This window comes from Schistocerca cancellata, chromosome 1, assembly GCF_023864275.1.
Source record: "Schistocerca cancellata isolate TAMUIC-IGC-003103 chromosome 1, iqSchCanc2.1, whole genome shotgun sequence".
Classification (NCBI taxonomy): Eukaryota; Metazoa; Arthropoda; class Insecta; order Orthoptera; family Acrididae; genus Schistocerca; species Schistocerca cancellata.
The window spans coordinates 382,948,284-382,969,872 of NC_064626.1; the positions used below are offsets into that span (position 1 = coordinate 382,948,284).

General features: G+C 40.4%; 1 protein-coding gene across 2 annotated transcripts in view; it reads left to right on the top strand.

Moving 5' to 3' along the window:
• The window catches only part of LOC126175235 (uncharacterized), a 186,156-nt gene that overhangs the window by 143,970 nt on the left and 20,597 nt on the right, over window positions 1-21,589 (top strand). For both annotated transcript variants that reach the window (XM_049921873.1, XM_049921882.1), the window contains one exon: window positions 7,325-7,499. In XM_049921873.1, the coding sequence (XP_049777830.1) occupies window positions 7,325-7,499 (175 nt within the window). The remainder of the gene's footprint in view (window positions 1-7,324; window positions 7,500-21,589) is intronic.

The window sequence follows — 21,589 nt, forward strand, 5'->3', positions numbered from 1 at the left end:
ACATCAGAGGAACTGCTCCATTCCCACATTACGGCAATGTCTGCACTGTTTTCCACAGCTACTGACACACTTTATGAAGACCCCACTGATTGTACTGCCACCTGCTGCCTATGAGTGGTTATTGCACCTTGATGTCAACATAGGCAGTGGACACATTAATGTGTGTGGGCCATGTATATGAATCTAAAAGACTCACTTCATGCCTGATAAATTACTCACAAATTGAGAAAGAAGCACTGGCTATCATTTTTGGCATTCGGAAGTTCCATAACATTCTTTATGGTCAAAATTTCATGTCATAATGTACCACAAACCACTAATTTCCTTGATTACGTATACTTTCCCGGCCTGATAAGTCTTGAAAGTCTCTTTGCGTTTGCTGGGTTATAAAAAACCAGATGGAACTTTGGGATACAGTGTTCACCGAAAGCCGACACACACAGATTGGTATCTGCACCCTAAGAGTTTTCATCAACCACACCAATGTAGTGGCGTCCTTAGGACTTTGGTACAGAGAGCATATGCCATTTCCGACACAGACAGCTTAACCCAAGAACTTGAGCATTTGATGACTGTTTTTAAGGAAAATGGGTACACCGAGAAATAGATTCGTCGGGCTATGGAATTTGGACCATCTCCAGAGGTGTACAAAGAGGAACATAGATCTGTGGCCTTTCTTCCTTATGCTGGAGGCTTATCATTTAAGATTGGACGAATTTTAAGGAATTTTAACATTAACATTAAGAATGTGTTCCATCCACCTTCTAAGATCAGGGCTCTTCTCGGCTCTGTGAAGGATGATATGGGACTTAGGAAACCTGGGGTGTACAAAATCCCGTGTCAATGTGGGAAAGCTTACGTTGGCCGTTCTATTCACACAGTGCATGACAGGTGTGTGGAACATCGCTGTCACATGAGGCTACAACAGCCGGAAAAATCGGCCGTAGCAGAACACTGCCTAAATGAGGGACACAAAATGAAATTTGAGGAAACTGTTGTGATTGCCAACATTTCCAGTTTTTGGAATAGTGCCTATAAAGAGGCGATTGGAATTAGGTTGGCTGATAATTTAATCAACAGAGACAATGGGTTTCCTCTTAGCAAAACATGGAATCCTGTATTATCTCGCATCAAAACTGAACGTTCTTCGGTGCGGCCTTGATTGCGATAAATCGTTGCCAGCAGTGTTTCACTAAGGGCAGCGCCACCTCTCCGTTTTGGAAGGCAGAAACCGTGATGGGCGGCGCATGTGCCATTTACTGAACGGTGGCCTATATAGGACGTCGAATTGCAATCTTGCATCAGTTCTCAGCGGGACTCATCAGTAGAAGCAGCATTTCCTGAAGATGGCGAAAAGTTGGATCACCGAAATATCGAGTCAAGTTGATTTTAGGATCCGGCAGCAAACCCAAAGAGACTTTCAACACTAATTTCCTTGTTTGGTCCTAAGAACTGTGTTAAAAGGAGGAGGGGAGGGGGGGAAGAAAAAGAATGATACAATGACTACAACACTGTGTGCTATTCCTCAGCAACTAAAATTATTCAATTCACTATTGACCAACACCACAACATCCCAATGCTGATGTCCTATACAGACAATCTATGTGAACAGATCCCACATTTGGCTTTCGGGAAACACTGTGCTTCTGAATAAATGATACCTTAAAAATTGTCTACAAGAGTTCCCTGACTCTTCATCCACTGTTGTGAAGGATACACCTGAAGGCCTTATCCTCAAACAAATCATCAAATAAATTCACCAATGTTGGCCACAAAGTCTCCCACCCAACCTCCTTGCGGAACTCCATACATATTTTACCCTGAGAAACAGGATCTAGATATTACAACAAAAACTGGTACTGGCATCAGACAATGATGACTGCCAGGTGGCCATCAGCATGTCATAAACCTCCTGCATGCTGACCACTGGGGGATGAGACTTATGAAGGCACTCACAAAGTAATATGCCTACTGTGACACAGGACAGTGAAAGAGCAGCCCACTGCTGCAAGACCTGCATGTCTACACTCCTGGAAATTGAAATAAGAACACCGTGAATTCATTGTTCCAGGAAGGGGAAACTTTATTGACACATTCCTGGGGTCAGATACATCACATGATCACACTGACAGAACCACAGGCACATAGACACAGGCAACAGAGCATGCACAATGTCGGCACTAGTACAGTGTATATCCACCTTTCACAGCAATGCAGGCTGCTATTCTCCCATGGAGACGATCGTAGAGATGCTGGATGTAGTCCTGTGGAACGGCTTGCCATGCCATTTCCACCTGGCGCCTCAGTTGGACCAGCATTCGTGCTGGACGTGCAGACCGCGTGAGACGACGCTTCATCCAGTCCCAAACATGCTCAATGGGGGACAGATCCGGAGATCTTGCTGGCCAGGGTAGTTGACTTACACCTTCTAGAGCACGTTGGGTGGCACGGGATGAATGCGGACGTGCATTGTCCTGTTGGAACAGCAAGTTCCCTTGCCGGTCTAGGAATGGTAGAACGATGGGTTCGATGACGGTTTGGATGTACCGTGCACTATTCAGTGTCCCCTCGACGATCACCAGTGGTGTACGGCCAGTGTAGGAGATCGCTCCCCACACCATGATGCCGGGTGTTGGCCCTGTGTGCCTCGGTCGTATGCAGTCCTGATTGTGGCGCTCACCTGCACGGCACCAAACACGCATACGACCATCATTGGCACCAAGGCAGAAGCGACTCTCATCGCTGAAGACGACACGTCTCCATTCGTCCCTCCATTCACGCCTGTCGCGACACCACTGGAGGCGGGCTGCATGATGTTGGGGCGTGAGCGGAAGATGGCCTAACGGTGTGCGGGACCGTAGCCCAGCTTCATGGAGACGGTTGCGAATGGTCCTCGCCGATACCCCAGGAGCAACAGTGTCCCTAATTTGCTGGAAAGTGGCGGTGCGGTCCCCTACGGCACTGCGTAGGATCCTACGGTCTTGGCGTGCATCCGTGCGTCGCTGCGGTCCGGTCCCAGGTCGACGGGCACGTGCACCTTCCGCCGACCACTGGCGACAACATCGATGTACTGTGGAGACCTCACGCCCCACGTGTTGAGCAATTCGGCGGTACGTCCACCCGGCCTCCCGCATGCCCACTATACGCCCTCGCTCAAAGTCCGTCAACTGCACATACGGTTCACGTCCACGCTGTCGCGGCATGCTACCAGTGTTAAAGACTGCGATGGAGCTCCGTATGCCACGGCAAACTGGCTGACACTGACGGCGGCGGTGCACAAATGCTGCGCAGCTAGTGCCATTTGACGGCCAACACCGCGGTTCCTGGTGTGTCCGCTGTGCCGTGCGTGTGATCATTGCTTGTACAGCCCTCTCGCAGTGTCCGGAGCAAGTATGGTGGGTCTGACACACCGGTGTCAATGTGTTCTTTTTTCCATTTCCAGGAGTGTATTTAGTCAGTACCCCGTATGGCTCCATGCCTGCTCAACACTGCAGTGCCTGGGGGAGTACATCCATATGGTCTTACTAGCCCCTTCCTCAGAGAGATTTGACTCAACAATGTAGACTCACTTTCCAAGTTTCTTTGTGTGGTTCAAACATCAAATAACACAGCAAGGTGAAAAAAAGTACTTTGCAGAAAATACTGGCCACTGAAGGAGCCCTAGAAACAATCACGTCAGACAATGGCCCTCAATTTTCATCCAGTATACTTTAGAATTTCTGCTTTCAGTACTGAATAATACATCTGACAATGGCACCATTCTATCCATTCTCCAATGGTGTGGAGAAGCAGTTTGTCTGCACCTTTGAGATGCAGATGTGGAGATGCTGTACAAAAGGCCAACATCCTGATCCATTTCCTGGCATCCTATGGGACTACACCAATATAGGGGCACATCCTGGTATAACTACGGGATAGCCACTGAGTCTGGACCCTCTGGGACATACAGCATGTACACGACAGCCCAGCTGTAGCCTATTTACTGGGCACAGACAACTGGACTCAAACCTATATGAGAGTCCCAGGATGGATACTAGGAATCACTAGAGCCACCCAGTGGTGACATATGTTCACTGTGGATGCCAATGGAGCCATGCATGTATGGCTTGCCAACCAGCTGTGCCCCCACTTGGCAGCTTTATGTTCAAGACAACCACCATCTCTTCCAGAGCATGCTTGATGCCTGGCAGACCTATATCGCTAGGTTAAGTGCTGTAGGAGCTGGTCCCCTATGGAATGGGATTGTTTTCCACCCCCAGCACCACTGACTTCAAGTACTGACTTAGAGACTGGAATACCACACTCTCACTGGAAGCAGAGGATACAGCAATACAAGGTGTTAAGATGGACAGTGGATATTTAGCTGTCATGCTCATTAACACCTAATCGTACTGGTACAGGAATCACAACAGCAACAGGTGCACTTCTGACCTTACTTTCCAATTTAAGTGGGGGGTATGCTATGTTGATGAGTCAAAACATTATGACCACCTGCTTCATAGCTTGTCTGTCCATTTTGGAATGAAATACATCACTGATTCTGCATATCAAGGATCTGAGAGTATGTTGGTAGGTTTGTTGAGGTATGTGGTATTGGATGTCTACACACACAGGTCATGTAATTCGCATAAATAACAGGCCCCTGGTTTGTGTACACAGTGATGACACCATATAGCAACCCAGTTAGGGGTCCATAGGATTCACACCAGGCAAATTTGGTCACTACATCATCAACATGAGTTCACTATAATGCTCCTCAAACAACTGTAACATCATTCTGGCTCCAAGACATGGACAATTATACTGCTGAAGTATGACATCGCCATGAGGGAAGATATCAAGCATGAAGGGATGCAGGTGGTTCACAGCTGTCAGCATGTCTTCAGTTACTACCACAGGTCCCATGCAAGCATAGGAGAATGTCTCCCATAGCATAATATTGCTCCCAATAGCTTGCACCATGGCACACTGCACATTTCAAGCTGCTATTCACTTGAACGATGCCATTTGTGAAGACAACCATCAATCTAGTGTAGCGAAAACATGATTCACTGGAAGAGTAGACACATTTCCATGATAAACATTCGAATCCCGATGGTCCCATGGCCACTGCAGTCATAATTGATGATGTTGTTGGGTCAACATGTGAACACGTAGGGGTGGTATGCTGCATAGATCCATGTTCAACAATGTAAAATAAACTATGTGCTATGAAACACTTGTGCAAGCACCAGCATTGTGCTCTTTTGGGAGAGGTGCTACAGATCACCACCTATCCTAATTTATAGAGCAGACTAGCCTCTGAACCCCACATTCTGTGAAGAGTCATGGACATCTCCACCATTTAGTGCATAGTGGTCCATTTGCAGTCCACATCTTCGTTAGGGCGATTCCTCATCAATCAATGTCTGCTCTGCTTGCCTGCTTTTCCCGTGTTATGTGCGTGCAATGCCACCAGGTGGCATCAAATGTTGCGGCAGCCAGTGGTGACAATGTTTTGGCTTATCAACGTCTATTTATATCATCTAACTATGAGCTTAATACCTTGCAATATCTGGTGTCAATGACACCAACAGCAGCTGGTAAGGTGTATTAACTGACCATCACATGGGCCTGGCTGCTGACGTCAAGCAGGAGATAAAGTCCAGCTGCCGGGCAGTTGCAAGACACTTTGAGTCATGTTGTGGTGAAGCCTACACCTCACCATACTTCATGACCTGGTTGTTCACTTTATTTCAACTAGATTACATTTTTTTATTGCTGGTCTATCGATTATTGATATATTTGCTTGATCATGCACTGTCTGGATTCTTTTCTAGGTGTGTTATGTAATTTAAGATAACTTGGTGAGAACTGAAATTGGAAGCTATCAAATGGTGATAGTGTATTCATATTTTCTGTGTAATAAAGAGTGTGCTGCATCATAGCAGGTGCAATAATATTTATCTTACCTATAATATTTTGGATAGTCGAAATCTGAACATTAGGTTAAATGGAAGACATTTGAGTTGAGTTTGCATGAAATTTGTGAAAATCTCAGATTACCTCATTAGATTTTATGAATGATGAAAAAAAAAAACATAAAAAATACAGGAGCATAAAATCTCAGATTAGATTAGATTACATTAGATTAATACTTGTTTCATACATCATGAATACGACACTTCATAATGTTGTGGAATGTGTATGATTATTAAAATCAAATATGAAAAGAGAACAACCAAGAAAGGAGAAGAATAGGAACAAATTTTTATTTTTTAAATTTAGTTTTATCAAAATACCACAGAGGGAATGAATATGAGAAAAATGACAAAACAACAAAGAAACTGAGTAGAGGGAAACATTCCACATGGGAAAAATATATCTAAAAACAAAGATGATGTGACTCACCAAACAAAAGCGCTGACATGTTGATAGTCACACAAACAAACACAAACATACACACAAAATTCAAGCTTTTGCAACCAACGGTTGCTTCATCAGGAAAGAGGGAAGGAGAGGGAAAGACGAAAGGATGTGGGTTTTAAGGGAGAGGGCAAGGAGTCATTCCAATCCCGGGAGCGGAAAGACTCAGAACTCCGGAGATGGGAACTTGCTCTTCAGTATATCCTCTCTTCTCATTACCAACCAGGCGTCAACCTCCGCTAATTTCAAGTTGCCGCCGCTCATACCTCACCTGTCATTCAACAACATCTTTGCCTCTGTACTTCCACCTCGACTGACATCTCTGCCCAAACTCTTTGCCTTTACAAATGTCTGCTTGTGTCTGTGTATGCGCGGATGGATATGTGTGTGTGTGCGAGAGTATACCTATCATTTTTTCCCCCTAAGGTAAGTCTTTCCGCTCCCGGGATTGGAATGACTCCTTACCCTCTCCCTTAAAACCCACACACTTTCATCTTTCCCTCTCCTTCCCTCTTTCCTGATGTAGCAACCATTGGTTGCGAAAGCTTGAATTTTGTGTGTATGTTTGTGTTTGTTTGTGTGTCTATCAACATGCCAGTGCTTTCGTTTGGTAAGTCACATCATCTTTGTTTTTATATATATCTTATTTAAGTTGCTTATTTTTAATGCGAAATCTAAAAGCAGACATAATTGCGTAATAGATGAAAAATAATTATTTGATTTAGAAATAATTAATTCTGTATACTTTAATACACATATACTGTAAAAAATTGTTATTTTAAGGTATTCTTAAATAGATTGTTTCATGATTTTGCAGTGTCTATTATGTGTTATATTTAACTTAAGATTATGCCTAATGTTTGTTGAAATTTAGGAGTGCTATTTTTTTAATGAAGGGTATTGATTTCATTGTAAACAGACATCCTGATTTTAATCCAGATGAAGAATATGGAAAAGAACTGGTTGCTTATCTGCCATTCTTTCATGCTTTTGGTCTTCACATAATGATTGGATGCTTTGATGAAGGTGTTGCCATGATAATCATGACACAATTTGACATAGACACGTTTCTACAACTTATACAGGATTACAAGGTATTCTAAGTTTATCAAATATGTTTCCTCTTTGAAATAGTTCCATTTTTATGTCCCAATAGTGTACTAGATTTTCATATGAGGAGTAAAGTCACACCTCTAATATATGTGCACAAGCCATATACAGTGTCCCAGGAGGAATGGTCAGTATTTAGGGATATGACAGGAACACTCAGTTGAACCAAAAACTTCAATTAAACATTGGATTATAAGATTTGAGCACTTGTTTGTCTCTGACACTGTAAAAAAATCTCTTCTACTGCAAGCTCTATTCTTTCTGTATTTACAGAGGAGCTAGTATGGACCAAAACAAGGAAAAAAAACATGGGCTCTAAAATATATACTTTCAGAGCACTTGCTCAGTGGAAGAGATGTGTTTTATAGTAGCGAAGATGAACAATTGCCTATAGCTCTTAACATACACACTTTAGAGCCCACATTTACTCAACGTTTTTTATTGTTTTGGTCCATACTACCTCCTCCCAAAATTTGGAAAGCAAAGAGCTCACAGTAGAAGAGATTTGTTTCACACAATTGAAGATGAAGAAGTATTCATAGCTCTTAAGGTATGCATTATAGAGTCTACGATTACTATATTTTTTTGCTTTGAATGATTGTTCCTGTCATATCCCTGAATAGTGACCATTACTCTTGTGACACTCCATATATTTGCACTATATTCAATATTTCATAAACAATTATGTAAATAAAATGATATTTTAAGATTTTACAAATATTATCACATTCTACCAAAAATACTTGTATAAAAAGGTTAGTCAGACTGCATTTAGAATTGAAAAAGGAGTTATACAAGGAGATCCCATTATGTGAAAACTGTTCCCAGTAATCCTAGAGGATGCTTTCAGGTCCTTAAACTAGGAAAACAGAAAAATAATCACTGCTACTTGAACATATCTAAACCAATTTTGTTTTGTTGACGAAATTGCACTGTTTGCTTAAACTGGAATAAAACTTCAGCATTGAATGTAAGAATTTAATAGAGCATGTCTGGTATCAGATTTGAACATCAAACTCAATAAGATGAAAATTAATTGTAAACAACATATTCAGAATAAAATAATATACATGAAGTCACAGAGCCAGCATATGAGATTTTATACAGTGTTTAGGCCAAATGAAGAAAACAATGGATGAACAGAAAAAGCAACAGAATAGTAAAATGGTCTAGTTGTAAGGTAAACAGGATTTTCAAAAATAGCTTTGAGTACGTCTGAAACGGAGTGTTCTCAATCAGAATGTATGCTGCGTGTATTGACTTGTGACAGTCAGGCATGGTTGGTTGGCTGATTTGGGAGAGGGGACCAAACAGCTAGGTCATTGGTCCCATTGGATTAAGGATGGATGGGGAAGAAAGTTGGCTGTGCCCTTTCAAAGGCACTATTCTGCCATTTGCCTGAAGCCATTTTGGGAAATGGTAGAAAACCTAAATCAGGATGGGCAGACAAGAGTTTGAACCATCCTCCTCCTAAATGCAAGTCCTGTGTGCTAACCACTGTGCCACCTCACTCATTATCTGGCATGGATATTTAATGTAACAAAGTGAGAGTTGCTGAGCCAGCAGTTGAGACATGCTTGTTGGGAATTACTGTGAGAGACAGGTGAGCAAACAAATAGCAGATGTAATTAATCATACAATGAAAATTTGACAGAAATCTGTGGGACATGGTAGGTGGACTGAAGAAGATGTTTGCTGAATTCTAAGTGGCAAGAAGACTGAGATGATAGTTAATGGAAGGTTCATGAAGGATTTATATAAATGCATGTAACTTAAGACCATAACAAACAATGGAAAGTCCAGGATGGAATAGCAACAAAATTACGAAAAGGATAGATTGAGACTCACCAACCCAGGTAGCTGTGTGTGCTAAACTGCTGCTACTGGGACGAAGAGGTGTGCTTACTCCAGATTAAATCTACCCATCAGATTAACAACAGAGGTTGGTGTGCCGGGCAGCCTGGATGTGGTTTTTAGGTGGTTTCCCACATCCCACTAGGTGAATACAGGGCTGTTTCCCAAGTCCCTTCTCAGTTACGCAACTTCTAAACATTTATAAAACTTTCACCTACTTTCATGTGAATAACACAATAACTGAAAGTTGTGATGCATAGATTCTGTCCTGGGTGGTAGCAGGGTGATAATAGTAAGAATCTTGCCAAATCCATTAATAACCATGCTGACCCATTACTGATGTTGGACATAATCACAAGAAAAAGAAGAAGATGGATCACTGCTGACTATGTAGAGAAGGTTTTGAGTTGCAGACAGGCACAATGAAAAGACTGCTAGACATTCAAGCTTTCACTCATTATTCAGTAACAGAAAACATATACACATTCACAAAAGCATGAATGACACTCACATGATCACTGTCTTCAGCCGCTGAGGATTAATTGCACTTGCATCTGACATGAGTCCAGTTGGGGTGGGTGGTGGGGGTAAGGAGTCATTGGCTGGGGAACAGGAGGGATAGCTGCATAGTAATAGGGGAAGATTCTGTGCTGCCTGTGAGAGCATGGAGGGATGTGGTGGGGACAAGACAGGGCTAGTGCAGTATTGAGAGGTTGTGCTTGGAGGAAGGGGGGAGGGGGGTGGAGGGCACGAGGCAATGGGACAGCAGAGATACAGAGAAGAGGAGCAGTTAGTAGGCACACTAATGGAATAGAGGGCACATGCGAAGTGCTGGAGTCAGTAGGCAGTGGACAGGGACTAACGAAGGTTGAGGCCCTGTGGTTTATGGAAACAAAGGATATGTTGTAAGGAGAGTTTTCACTTGTACAATTCAAAAAAATCTGATGTTGGTAGGAAGGATCCAGATAGCACAAGCTGTGAAGTTATCACCGAAGTGAAGTGCAGCATGCTGGATAATGTGTTCAGTAACTGGGTGGCACAGTTGTCTCTTAGCTGCAGTTTGTTGGGGGCCATTCATATGGACAGATACCTTGTTAGTTGTCATAGTAATGCGGAAAGCAGCACAATGGTTGCAGCTTAGTTTGTAGACTGCATGGCTGCTTTCACAGATAGCCTTGTCTTTGATGGGATACAAGAAGCCTATAACAGGAGTGGAGCAGGTGATAGTGGAAGGATGTATGGGACAGGTCTTACATCTAGGTCTACTGCAGGGATATGAGTTATGAGGCAATGAGTTGGGAATAGGGGTGCAGTTGGGTTGGACAAGGATCTTGTGCAGATTTTGTGGGTGGTGAAATAACACTGTGGGTGGGGTGGAGAGGATAGTTCATACAATATCATACAACATTCCTCACTTTAGGGCATGATGAGAGGTGACTGAAACTGGCAGAGAATGTGTTTCATTTGATCCAGTCCTGGATGGTACTTAGTCATGAGAGGTGTGCTCATTCTTGGCCAGACAGTGGGTGACTGTGGGAGGTGGTAGGTGACTGGAGAGACAGTACATAGGAAATCTGTTTCTGAACAAGGATGGGAGGCTAATTTTGGTCTGTGAAGGCTTCAGTGGGACCCTTTGCTTACTAAGAGAGGGACTGATCATCACTACAGATGCAATGACCATGAGCGGCTAGGCTGTATGGAAGAGACTTCTTGATATGGATTGGGTAGCAGCCTTCAAAGCTGAGATATTGTTGGTGATTGATAGGTTTGATGCAGACAAAGACACTGATGTGGCCATTCTTGAAGTGGAGGTGGCTTGTTGGATTGAGGTGAAGTGAACAGGGGAGAAGGTATTGAGGTTCTGGAGTAATGTGGATAGGGCGTTGTCATGCTGTGTTCAGATCACTAAGATATCATCAGTGAATGTGAACCAGATGAGGGGTTTGGGATTCTGCGTGATTAGGAAGGATCCTTTCAGATGGCTGCTGAATATGTTGGCATAGGATCGAGTCATGTGGATGCCCAGTGCTGTACCATGCACGATGCCTTCAAAGTAGAAATAATTGTGGGTGAGGATATAGGAAGAAAGTTGTGGATTTGGAGTCAGTTTGGTGTTGGGCAAGGAAGTGTTCAGTAGTGGCAAGACCATGGGCAGTGGAGATGTTATTGTAGATGGAGGTTGCATTGACAGTGATGAGCAGAGTCCCATGTGATAAAGGTACAGGAACTATGGAGAGTTGCTAGAGGAAATTATTGGTGTCATTTTTGAAGGGGGATAGGTTACAGGTAATAGGCTAAAGTGTTGATCCTCTGTGGAGGCATAATAACTGGCCATAACAGGGCATTCTGGGTGGTTGTGTTTATGTACTTTAGTAAGCATGTAGATGGTAGGAATGAAGGGAATGGTGAGGGTGAGGGGGGAGAGAGAGAGAGAGAGAGAGAGAGAGAGAGAGAGAGAGAGAGAAGAGAGAGAGACTCAGAGGAGAGGTTCTGGGATGGACCTTAGGATTTGTGGAGGGATATTAGAGATCATGCTAGATTTCTAAAATGGGGTCACTGTGGCAGGTTTTATAGATGGACAAATCTGTCAGCTGACATAGTTCCTCAACCAAGTGATCCCTGAGGTTCAAAAAATGCAGTGGTGCCACATTTGTTGGCAGGAATGATTATAAAATCAAGATCAGTTTTTAGGTGGTGGATTGCAATTCTTTCTGCAGATGTGAGTTTAGTTTCCATGTTGAGAGCTTTGGTGAATGATGGTAAGGCAAGGTCTTAGGTTAAGAAATTCTGAAATGTTAACAGGGATGGTTGAGGGGCACTGGGGGATGATTAGGGTTAGGAGAAGGAGTGAAATGTGTCAGGCAAGATTCAACATTGGCTTTGGATTGAGTTCGATTGTTAGGTTAGCAGCAAAAAAGTGTTTCCATTATAGGGAATGGAAGAAGGAGAGAAATTCTTTAACAAGTCCAGCTTTATTGAATATAAGAGTGGGGTAAAAGATACAACTCTTAGAAAGGAATGATTCTTCTGTGGTACTGAGGCTTTTGGAGAAAAGGTTGATGGTAGTGTTTTGGGTTTGTTTAGATTCTGGATGGTGTTGGGAGTGAGTTTCTGACAGCATAGTAGATGTAGCAGGTCTGCAAGGCAGGGTTTGTCAGCTATGAGGGGCTGCAGGGGAGGTTTGATGGAAGCACTTATAGAGGTGGCAGGTAGTGGTAGTACAAGTTGAAAGTAGGAGGTGAACAGGTTGGAGAGTTTTCTGAAGTGAAATTGTATATGCTGCTCTAGTTTGTATGTGTTGTTCTATTTCTGAATTGAATGACTTTTTTGTCCAAAAGCTTAAATGTGTTGTCAGTCTTTTCACTGCATCTGTCTCGAACTCATCACCTCCTCAATGTGTTGAATAGCAATCTGTCATTTTCATAATATTGTTATTATCCCATCTTGGACTTTCCATTGATTGATTTTGCCTAATAGCTTTCCTTCCATGCTCCAGCCCAGTGCTGTTCTTCATTGTTACTATTCTCCAACACATTACTTTACTCAGTGACTGTCCTTTTCTTTTTCTTCTTTCTTGTGTTTTATTGTCCCCTTCCAAAACGTACATATTCTGATTTCTGAAACACGCAGTATCAATGGTCTTTCCCTGCACAACACACTGCTACATGACTGTGTGAGTTGTTGGTGCACCATATCGTGTCCCACATTCTTCCAGCCAATATAATTATTCCTATAATCTATTTAAAATTACTTGATAGTTGATGTCTGTCACTTGACACTGCAGTGTTGCCACATCAGCTGCCGCTTGGTCAAAAGCAACATGCAAGCACAGTGTATCACTTCACAAACGCTGAAATGCTGTTCATGTAATGTGAAGTGATGTTGAAAGCTACTGCCATCAGGTTTGGTGGGAATGCAAGATGTTCTGTCCACAGCTGATATTAAATGTTCAATGACTGAATGCATTTTGTAGCCCTGAATGTACTCATGTACTAATCTAACCACAATCTCTTGGTGTGCAATGTATCTGAGAATATGGCAATTAGTAAACTGCTGGAGAACTATTAATTATGTTCGCTTTGCTCATGGAAAATTAATGCTGACCTGTACAAGCAAACTTAAGAGAGAAAAAATTCAGTTTCAGCATGAAAAGTTAACTGTAACATCTCGCTTTTGCTATGGGAGTTGATGTGATACCAGCCAATGAGCAGCCCTTGTTAGAACTCATTTACAGGTTATAGGTGATACTGGCAGATTCCAAATGAAAAAAAAATGATAGGAAACAAACTAAAAGCAAATAAAAATTCAATAAGATGAGTAAAATCTTGGACAAAAGATTAAAACTAAAAAATTACATTGAAACTAGTTAAATGAAAATAATAATAATCAGTCATTTTGATAAAGATTTAAAAATAAAAAAAAAGTTTTAACACCCAATGGGATTTGATCCCATGACCTTCTGCTTTTTGATCTGTAACACTACACTATGGATAACCTTCAGGATATATTAAATAATTTAATTGAATAGATAAAAAATCTACTCACCAAGCAGCAGCTAACACACACATAGAAGACGGATGTAATTGTCAAACTTTTGGAGCCAGGGGCTCCTTCTTCTGGCAGAAGGGTTGAAGTAGAAGGAAGAGAGCTGATCAAAAAGGACTGGAGACGTCTAGGAAAAGGGGTAGATTTCAGGAAAGTCACACAGAGCCACAGTTCAGGGGAGACTGACTGCACTGGATGAGAAGTAAAGACTGATTGTTGGGAACTGCATCAGACAAGATTTGAAAACCTGAGAGCTTAAAGGGGGAAGACCAGGATTTATATGACCCAGGACAACTGGGAGATCCAGGAAACACCTGGGAATTTTTTCATCCAGGAGAAAACCGGGAAAAACCCGGGAATTTTTTAGAATTCCGGGAATTTTTCATTGTTTTAGTTTTCAGTTAAATTTTTGTAATTTTGAATGGTAAGAAAAGATACTCTACCAAAGGATATTACTATATCCCCATACTGCAGAATAATACTTCAACAATTAAACATAAACGAGAGAAAAAAATGAAAATAACTTCAATTGCAAAGGAAATGCACCATATACAACAATGACACACAGTGCTCATGCAAGCGTCTGCCAACAGCAAAATGTGTCAGAGGCCTTAGGAACACCAAGCAATGCTTCATAACAACAAATTGCCTCTGATGAGCATGAAGTCACAACTGTTTACATTAGATTCATTTTAGCAGTAATGAGCAGACTCCTGCGCAAGCGCAGTTGAGTCACATTTGAGTAGTAGATTCTCCCACTTCTGGCTACAGGAATGTGGCTGTTGGCTGTGCAAGCAGTCGCAGCAAGCAGCTAGATGCTACTGGGAAATGGGGGTGTCATATTCATATTCTTGTGGGAAAAAAACTTGTTTCACAAAGTGCCTAGCATCCAGCGCATGCACGTTGGTCTATCGATTATTCATATGATTTTGAAATGCATCCCTGTAGGTTTTTGTACATTTTTGAACACATTTTAAGTTGATTTCTGAATGAATCCTAAGTTGATTTTTGAATGCGTGCATAGTGTACACGATGTCTCTGTCAGGAGAATCCTTGTCACATCTAGAAGTACACTTTCTGCAGACAAAAGGGGACGGGGCTTTACGAACTGAGTGGAGTAAAGCCGAACTGATGAACGCCAATTGGTGTCTGATTATGTGGTTGATTGGGTTTGAAAATGTTCAGCATTGTTATAATTACTAGCAAAATCCATAGATTCAGACTACCAGAGTGGAGATAAACGACTAACAGGAATAACAGGTGAGAAAGATTACATATTATCTTCTCGGTGTATACAAGATGATGAAATTTTGACAGAAAATGTTTGCCCAAATTGCTACAATAGTAAGGACCAGTTGTACAGTCCCCATTTAGCAGCTATTACCTACCAGTTTCTTTTGTGTTCCATGTACATTATGGTATTAGTGTGTAACTGTGACCTCGCATATAGTGCACCATTTCCCTCTCCATTTCATCCAAAGTATTTAGTTGTATTGTTTGTGTTGTGTGTGATTAAGCTTAGAGTGAATTCATCCATGGTCGCTTCATCCACCTCTTCTTGTATTACAAGTGCACATCAGTGTTTTGTTGTCATGATAATCATGATAACATTGTATGCGACCAGTCTGGTTATAACTGTGAACTGATATATTTGTCTAAGTTATGTAGATTGCACAGGTGTGTTCGCAAGTTGTAGACTGCTTAGTGACTTTTGACATGGTTGTGTATGATAAATGGTGTCCACACCTCAAGCTGTGAACACATACTGTGTGTCACCCACCGCAACTCATATGCATGTGCTAAAGTGTATTATGTTAAGTGAATGGACACCTTCAAGTTAGTATTTAGTTTTGCTTTGGTATGCACACCAGATCCAGGTGGACATGAATAGTAGTGCCCACAAGGACAGAAGAAGTGTTTTTTTCCTGGGACAGCATAAGTTAGTAAGCTATCCTGTGTAATCCTACTATATACACTATACTATACTATATGTACTGTAGTTGTATCCGCTTCCAACAAAGAAACCATTAGAACATTTATGTGTTCCATTATTTCATTCTCTAGACCCAGCCCTGCATGTGCCAGAGAACACCACAAGTTGGGCTCACGTCTAGCAAGATAGTGAGGAACATATTTTTCATTAAATAATTGTATCACATAGTTCTGTAGATCCTATCAAGAAGCAAAACCTTCAGGCATATGGACTAGGTGAATGTATACATTAACAGAAGACATTGAAAACATAGAATCTTAATCTGTATACTGTATTAACTATTACTGTGCTGCTTAGTGCTGTTCATGATTATTCCAGTTAAATTTAATCAAGTAAACTAGAAAGTAAGCTGCTACTTACAAAAATTTGCTGCCTCCTAAATTATTTATTTTATTTGATCCAAGAATAATTTTTAGTACATTGTTTATACACATGATGTAGGAAAAGGGTAAAAATAATTAATTATGATTACAGTAGTCACTGACACTGCAAGGTCAACACAATCAAAGTGCACAATGATATAAACTGACATACTACATTGCTTCTACATATGACAGCTGTAGTTATTACGTGAGACTACATGATCAGTACAAAGTAACTTATAGTGAAGTGACACAATACATTATTAACAACATTTATTAAATGAGGTTTACTTATTATAATATTCCAGAAATTCAGAGACAGATTGCAAGCAGTGGTCAAGCAAGAACTGTTTGAAGTTTACCTGAAACATATTTAATGTTGGTATGCATTTTTCAGTAAGAGGGCATTTGATTATACAACATAACTCCAGTATGATACTCTCTTCTTTTTCATAAGTTTGTACTTACTGCGTTAATGTGTAGTTTCAGCTCCTGTCTATTTTCATATGCATTTGTATCATGGTTATGTTTGAAAATGTCTGATGATCTTTTTCTGTATTTTAACTTTTTTTAAATTGTCGAATCCCATCCAAAAATTATTCTGTACTTCAGCAATGACTGTACACTGCCATGGTACATTGTAAAAAATAGTATTTCATATGCCAACTAGCTCTGCAGATGATGAAGAAATTGATGAAATGTATGATGAGATAAAAGAAATGATTCAGGTAGTGAAGGGAGACGAAAATTTAATAGTCATGGGTGACTGGAATTCATCAGTAGGAAAAAGGAGAGACGTAAGCATAGTAGGTGAATATGGATTGGGGCTAAGAAATGAAAGAGGAAGCCACCTGGTAGAATTTTGCACAGAGCATAACTTAATCATAGCTAATACTTGGTTTAAGAATCATAAAAGAAGGCTGTATACATGGAAGAAGCCTGGAGATACTAAAAGGTATCAGATAGATTATATAATGGTAAGACAGAGATTTAGGAACCAGGTTTTAAATTGTAAGACATTTCCAGGGGCAGATGTGGACTCTGACCACAATCTATTGGTTATGAACTGTAGATTAAAACTGAAGAAACTGCCAAAAGGTGGGAATTTAAGGAGATGGGACCTTGATAAACTGAAAGAACCAGAGATTCTACAGAGTTTCAGAGAGAGCATAAGGGAACAATTGACAGGAATGGGGGAAAGAAATACAGTAGAAGAAGAATGGGTAGCTTTGAGGGATGAAATAGTGAAGGCAGCAGAGGATCAAATAGGTAAAAAGATGAGGGCTAGTAGAAATCCTTGGGTAACAGAAGAAATATTGAATTTAATTGATGAAAGGAGAAAATATAAAAATGCAGTAAATGAAGCAGGCAAAAAGGAATACAAACGTCTCAGAAATGATATTGACAGGAAGTGCAAAATGGCTAAGCAGGGATGGCTAGAGAACAAATGTAAGGATGTAGAGGCTTATCTCACTAGGGGTAAGATAGATACTGCCTACAGGAAAATTAAAGAGACCTTTGGGGAAAAGAAAACCACTTGCATGAATATCAATAGCTTTGATGGAAACCTAGTTCTAAGCAAAGAAGGCAAAGCAGAAAGGTGGAAGGAGTATATAGAGGGTCTATACAGGGTTGATGTTCTTGAGGACAATATTATGGAAATGGAAGAGGAGGTAGATGAAGATGAAATGGCAGATACGATAATGCGTGAAGAGTTTGACAGAGCATTGAAAGACCTGAGTCGAAAGGCCCCCGGAGTAGACAACATTCCATTGGAACTACTGACAACTTTGGGAGAGCCAGTCCTGACAAAACTCTACCATCTGGTGAGCACGATGTATGAGACAGGCGAAATTCCCTCAGACTTCAAGAAGAATATAATAATCCCAATCCCAAAGAAAGCTGGTGTTGACAGATGTGAAAATTACCGAACTATCAGTTTAATAAGTCACAGCTGCAAAATACTAACGCGAATTATTTACACACGAATGGAAAAACTGATAGAAGCTGACCTTGGGGAAGATCAGTTTGGATTCCGTAGAAATGTTGGAACATGTGAGGCAATACTGACCCTACGACTTATCTTAGAAGAGAGATTAAGGAAAGGCAAACCTACGTTTATAGCATTTGTAGACTTAGAGAAAGCTTTTGACAATGTTGATTGGAATACTCTCTTTCAAATTCTGAAGATGGCAGGGATAAAATACAGAGAGCGAAAGACTATTTACAATTTGTACAGAAAGCAGATGGCAGTTATAAGAGTCGAGGGGTATGAAAGGGAAGCAGTGGTTGGGAAGGGAGTGAGACAGGGTTGTAGCCTATCCCCGATGTGATTCAATCTGTATATTGAGCAAGCAATAAAGGAAAAGAAAAGAAAAGTTCGGAGTAGGTATTAAAATTCATGGAGAATAAATAAAAACTTTGAGGTTCGCCGATGACATTTTAATTCTGTCGGAGACAGCAAAGGACTTGGAAGAGCAGTTGAACGGAATGGATAGTGTCTTGAAAGGAGGGTATAAGATGAACATCAACAAAAGCAAAATGAGGATATTGGAATGTAGCCGAATTAAGTCGGGTGATGCTGAGGGAATTAGATTAGGAAATGAGACACTTAAAGTAGTAAAGGAGTTTTGCTATTTGGGGAGCAAAATAACTGATGATGCTCGAAGTAGAGAGGATATAAAATGTAGATTGGCAATGGCAAGGAAAGCGTTTCTTAAGAAGAGAAATTTGTTAACATCGAGTATTGATTTAAGTGTCATGAAGTCGTTTCTTAAAGTATTTATATGGAGTGCAGCCATGTATGGAATTGAAACATGGACGATAAATAGCTTAGACAAGAAGAGAATAAAAGCTTTCGAAATGTGGTGCTACAGAAGAATGCTGACGATTAGATGGGTTGATCACATAACTAATGAGGAGGTATTGAATAGAATTGGGGAGAAGAGGAGCTTGTGGCACAACTTGACTAGAAGAAGGGATCGGTTGGTAGGACATGTTCTGAGACATCAAGGGATCACCAATTTAGTATTGGAGGGCAGCGTGTAGGGTAAAAATCTTAGAGGGAGACCAAGAGATGAATACACTAAACAGATTCAGAAGGATGTAGGTTGCAGCAGGTACTGGGAGATGAAGAAGCTTGCACAGGTTAGAGTAGCGTGGAGAGCTGAAGACCACAACAACAACAACAACAACAACAACATATGTACAAAACAAGGCAGAGGTAGTATCTTCAGACTTTTAAAAATGGTCCACAGGAATCCCTGCATTTAGCTCTCTTTATCACTCCAATAATCTTTGTCTATATTTTAACTTTTTTTAAAAACTGTGGAATCCTCACCAGCAATTATTCTCTACATCAGCAATGATTGTACACTACCATGGTACATTGTTGCCAACTATTAGCAGCTTATATTTTGAGTAAGAATCCTAACAGTATATGTAAGTGTGTTCAGTTTTTTACTTAGAGTTTTAAGGTGCATCTTCCACTTCTTAATACGTATGCCTAAAAATTTTGTATGTTCACAATTGAGACATATTTTTCCTTCAGTGATGAAAACAGTGTTTGCAGGATGGTGGTTTTGTATGGTGTGAAAGTTAACTGCGACAGTTTTTTCAGAATTAATGATGAACCTATTGATCCTGGGCCACTGTGCTAAACTCTGCATAACTGACATTGCAGTTTCCTGCAGATTTTCTTCACTGTTTGATTGAATTAGAATATTAGTGCCATTTGCAAGGAGTTTTGTGGTTCCATCGTGTATTTTATCAGCCAAGTCATTTACATACAGCAGAAATAGAACAGGTCCCAGAACTGACCTTCTGGGTCTTCATACTTGAATTTTTGCTCAATACTACAAAAACTAGAAATTTTTGTCTTCAATGTCTTTTTATTTTATTTTCATAATCTGTTGATGATTGTTGAGATACAAATGGATCCACCTTTCAGACTGGCCTCTAATTTCATGATTACTTAAGTTATGGACAAGAATGTCATGATCAGTAACATCAAAGGCTTTACAGAGATCAAGAAATATCCCACATACCTGTTGCTTATCATCCACTGCTGTTAGTATTTCATTCAAAAAGACTAAAATTGCAGACTAGGTTGACTTTCCCCCAACTCTGAACCCATGTTGTGAGTCATTTATCAGTCTTTCTTTATTTAAAAAAGCTGTTAACCTCCTAAGAAACATTTTTCCATGAATTTGTTGAATCCTGACAAAACTGAAACTGGCCTATCCTTAGCAGCTTCACATTTTGCACAATTCTTATGCAGAGGTGTTACTTTTGCACTTTTTAGACTATTTGGAAATGTGCCACTCTTACTCTGTCTGCTTGTGTTCCACAATATATTTTGCACTAGCTGATGATAGTATCTGGTATCTCATAAGCACCACTAGCTGTTCATTAAACAGTCCTTTTATAATTTTTGATTCCTCGGGGTGTCACTGAATACATAAATAATGTATTTGGATGAATTTTTTGATCTGACTGTACTCCCTTACAGTATAGCTGTTTGTCAAGATGTGAATTTTCAGTTGCTGTGCTATGTTTGAGAAATAATGATTGAAAGTGCTAGTCATTTGTGTAGGATCAGTTAGTTTACTGTTATTCACAATCAGCTTATATTGCTGTGTGAACTAGCAACCATTTCTCTTCTTATAATTTGCCAGGTTTCTTAGTTTTACTCATGGAATTAGAGAGTAGTTTGTCATTTTCTATTTTTTTATTATTCTTTTAAAAATAACTTATGTTTGTATTTGTTTGTATCTTTTGAAATAGGCAGTAATGTTTGTTTTTGAAAAGAGTTAAATGTAGTGTTTTCTTGGAAAAAGCTATTTTTAAAATACTTAAATGGGGCCATAACCTTATCACATTTTTCATTGGTATCATTACTGTTGTATACATGATACCGGTTTTCACATTTCAGGAGGAATCAAAAATATTCCAAACTATATAGCTGCTACTGATAGCTTATTATTTGTTTGATTACAATGGTATTTTTCAAAGAAATTATTTATCTACATCTGCAAACACTGCATCCATTTTAAATACGTTATTACTTGTCATTGACAGTAATGGGGAAAGGAAATACAGTAGAAGAAGAATGGGTAGCTTTGAGGAATGAAATAGTGAAGGCAGCAGAGGATCAAGTAGGTAAAAAGACGAGGGCTAGTAGAAATCCTTGGGTGACAGAATATATACTGAATTTAATTGATGAAAGAAGAAAATACAAAAATGCAGTAAATGAAGCAGGCAAAAAGGAATACAAACGTCTCAAAAATGATATCGACAGGAAGTGCAAAATGGCTTAGCA